This window comes from Cyphomyrmex costatus, unplaced genomic scaffold (assembly GCF_001594065.2).
Source record: "Cyphomyrmex costatus isolate MS0001 unplaced genomic scaffold, Ccosl1.0 scaffold740, whole genome shotgun sequence".
NCBI classification, from domain to species: Eukaryota; Metazoa; Arthropoda; class Insecta; order Hymenoptera; family Formicidae; genus Cyphomyrmex; species Cyphomyrmex costatus.
The window spans coordinates 89,936-93,068 of record NW_017280312.1 but is presented as its reverse complement, the minus strand read 5'-3'; the positions used below and the strand labels follow the sequence as shown (position 1 = coordinate 93,068).

The following is a 3,133-nucleotide window of genomic DNA, read 5'->3' as shown; positions in this document are numbered from 1 at the left end:
TGTACGACGATATCTGTTTTCTGCATATATGTTTATTTCTGTTTTCTGTAGCTGAATAGTGTACACTAGTGTACACTAGTGTACTTGTACTGCTTGCACTAGCTCCAGACCTAGTGCAGCCAGTTCAGTGAACCCGTGCACTGAGTTCTGTTGCACTGGAATAAAAAACAGTGTCGCTGACGCCATTTTGGAAACAGAAAACGCTTTAGTGTACACTTTTTGAACTAGTGCGACCAGTGCAGGAACAGAAAACAAACCTATTAACTGTTTGACATCCCGGCCCACCTTGAAAGGCCAACTTTCAAAATTAAATTTTTGTGATCCTGGAAGAAATTTTGTATATATTATTATAAGAGAAATGTAAGAATGATATAAGATAATAAAAATCGATTACTGATTAAATATAGCACGTTCTAACTTAGAATCCATTTCACCTTAGATCTCCTCATTAATCTCATTGTTCAATGGGAGAGCGCACAGTTTTCTTATAGGTCGTTTATATATTCCGTGTGCTGTTTTGACAGTGGCCACCCTGGCCACATGATCGTTTCCTTTAAGAAATTCCGTTCCCAAAGTCCATTTGCTAGGAGGATTTTGTTCGTCCATCAACAGAACCATTATACCTACTGTTAGAGAGGTTGCATCATGGTACCATTTGGTACGCATTTGCAGTTAATGCAAATACTCTTTTCGTCAACGTGACCAAAAGTGTTAACGAACTCGTTGCTGATGTTGCCAACGTGATAAAGTGTTAACAGACATGTTTAGTAAATTTCTCTGAGCAGTCTCGGTTTGTGATTCTCCGAGCAAAAAGTGAGCTGGCGTTAACACAGCCAAATCGTCAGGATGAGAGGATAACGGGATTAAAGGACGGGAATTCAAAACTGCTTCTATTTCTGTGAGTAATGTGCTGAACTCTTCATAAGTCATTATGAGGTTCCGCGTGACAGCATATGAATGTCTTTTTGTTACCTTAATGGCAGCCTCTCATAATCCTCCGAAATTTGGAGATCTGGGGGGGGTATGAACTTCCAGTCAATGTTTCTCAAGGCTAATCATGTTTTAATTTCATCTATTTGATTTTCTATAAAATCAAACATTGATAAATCTCCTTCAACTCTCTTGCTGCTCCAACGAAGTTTGTTGCATTATCCGAGTATAATGTAGTGCAAAGACCTCTTCTCGAAGTAAATCTCCGTAATGCTGCCAAAAATGCTTCTGTAGTTAGATCCGTAACGGCTTCTAAATGAACTGCTTTAGTGTGAAAACAGACGAACAATGCAATGTATCCTTTCGTTAAAGATATCCTACCTCTTCTTCTTCCTTTTCGAATTTGAATAGGTCCGGCGTAATCTATGCCACTAATAGCGAATGGCCTCACAGTTCCTTGTAATCGATCTTTAGGTAGATCTGCCATAACTGCCTCTAAGGGTTTAGGCTTAAGTCGAAAGCATTCTAGACACTGTCTAGTAACCTTACGCGCTTCCTGTCTGCCTAATAATGGCCAATATCGTAGTCTAATAGACGCCAAAAGTTGCTCTGGCCCGCAATGTAGTAACCTTTTGTGTTCTTCGCGGAGTATAAGAGTAGTTATATGATGTCTCGAAGGTAATACATTAAATACATATGGATGTTTTTGATCTATGTTGATCTCCGCATGGCGTATTCTGCCTCCCACACGGATCAATCCTTGTTCATCAAGGAACGGACGTAATGTAAGCAACTTGCTCTTGCGATAAATTTCTCTTCCATTTCGCAAATCTTCTATCTCTCTTTCGAATACTTGACGTTGCACTAGTCTGATTATGATAATGTTAGCTTGCTCCAATTCTTCAATCGATAAAGATCCTTTGCTTTTAATACTTCTTAGATTATTTATAAATCGCATACAGTACGCTATGATTCTTCTTAATTTAGCAGTAGATGAGAACTTATACAAAATATCGTGCATATCCGGTATAGCTACTAATGTAATCTCCCGTTTGGTTTCCGGCATGTCTTTTAAATCATAAACTTCTTGGATCGGCCTTTCAGAAGGCTGCACTAACCACAGAGGACCATGCCACCATAGATAGTTATCCCTTAATTCTTCAGTAGTCGTGCCTCTAGATAACAAATCCGTTGGATTGCTACTTGAGGGTACATGATCCCAATCTTTACTCGAAGTGTGTCTTTGAATATCAGCTACTCGGTTAGCCACATGTGTTTTCAATTTGTGGGGAGATGTCTTAATCCAACTTAATGTAATTGTAGAGTCAGTCCAAAAACTTACACTGTTAATTCTGTTAGACAATACATGATTTACACTGCTAAACAGCTTGGCTGCCAAATGTGCAGCGTTTAACCACAGTATATACAGTAGCGCAACTCTCCGTCGGCACCTTTGATGTTACCGTAGCCAAAATTGCACATGCGCGAGCGAGGCGCGTTACCAATCAGGGCACTCTATTCTATCTCACTTCTTCTCTCTGTTTATAACCTTTTCTCTCTTTCTAATTTGATCTAGCAATGTCCTGACCTAATTTGCAAATTTGAACATTTAATACGCGTACTAACAAGTAACTTTTATACAATTATCTTAATTTATTCCATTATTCACAGCGAATACAGAAAATCTATAGTTCTCGTTTACACTATACAGATTTTTAGTACTCACAGTGAAAAACGAGACGCATTTGAAAGAGAAAATGAAATAAAAATTAAACATATATGATGCACATTTATTTCTTAACACTATATTTTGCAATTAAATATACTCACAAAATATATTATTATTAACTAATTGTACAGCAATATTGTGTATGTATAGCATATATCTTGTATATATACGGAATTAGAACAGGAAGTCACAATAAAGTCAAAATGACATTAAAATGATTGAAAAATGACTTTTATTGGTCATTTTGGAATAATTTTAACATCATTTTGATACAATGATGACTTGTTTTGCTTGAATATATAATTAATGTGGTATTTCATATTTTGAAATATCATATGGCTCGAATAAAATTACTTATACTTATTATATTTTTTTCACATTGAATATAGTAACCGTAAATATTAGGAAATGCAAGAATACTCTCTCTCTTTCTCTCTCTCTCTCTCTCTCTCTCTCTCTCTCTCTCTCTCTCTC

General features: G+C 36.8%; 1 protein-coding gene across 1 annotated transcript in view; it reads right to left on the bottom strand.

Annotated features, from left to right (window-relative positions):
* Positions 1 to 1,084: 1,084 nt before the first annotated feature.
* Positions 1,085 to 3,133, bottom strand: part of LOC108780784 (uncharacterized) — a 27,845-nt gene continuing 25,796 nt past the window's right edge. The window contains exon 2 of the mRNA XM_018548599.1: positions 1,085 to 2,322. Within this exon, the coding sequence (XP_018404101.1) occupies positions 1,085 to 2,322 (1,238 nt within the window). The remainder of the gene's footprint in view (positions 2,323 to 3,133) is intronic.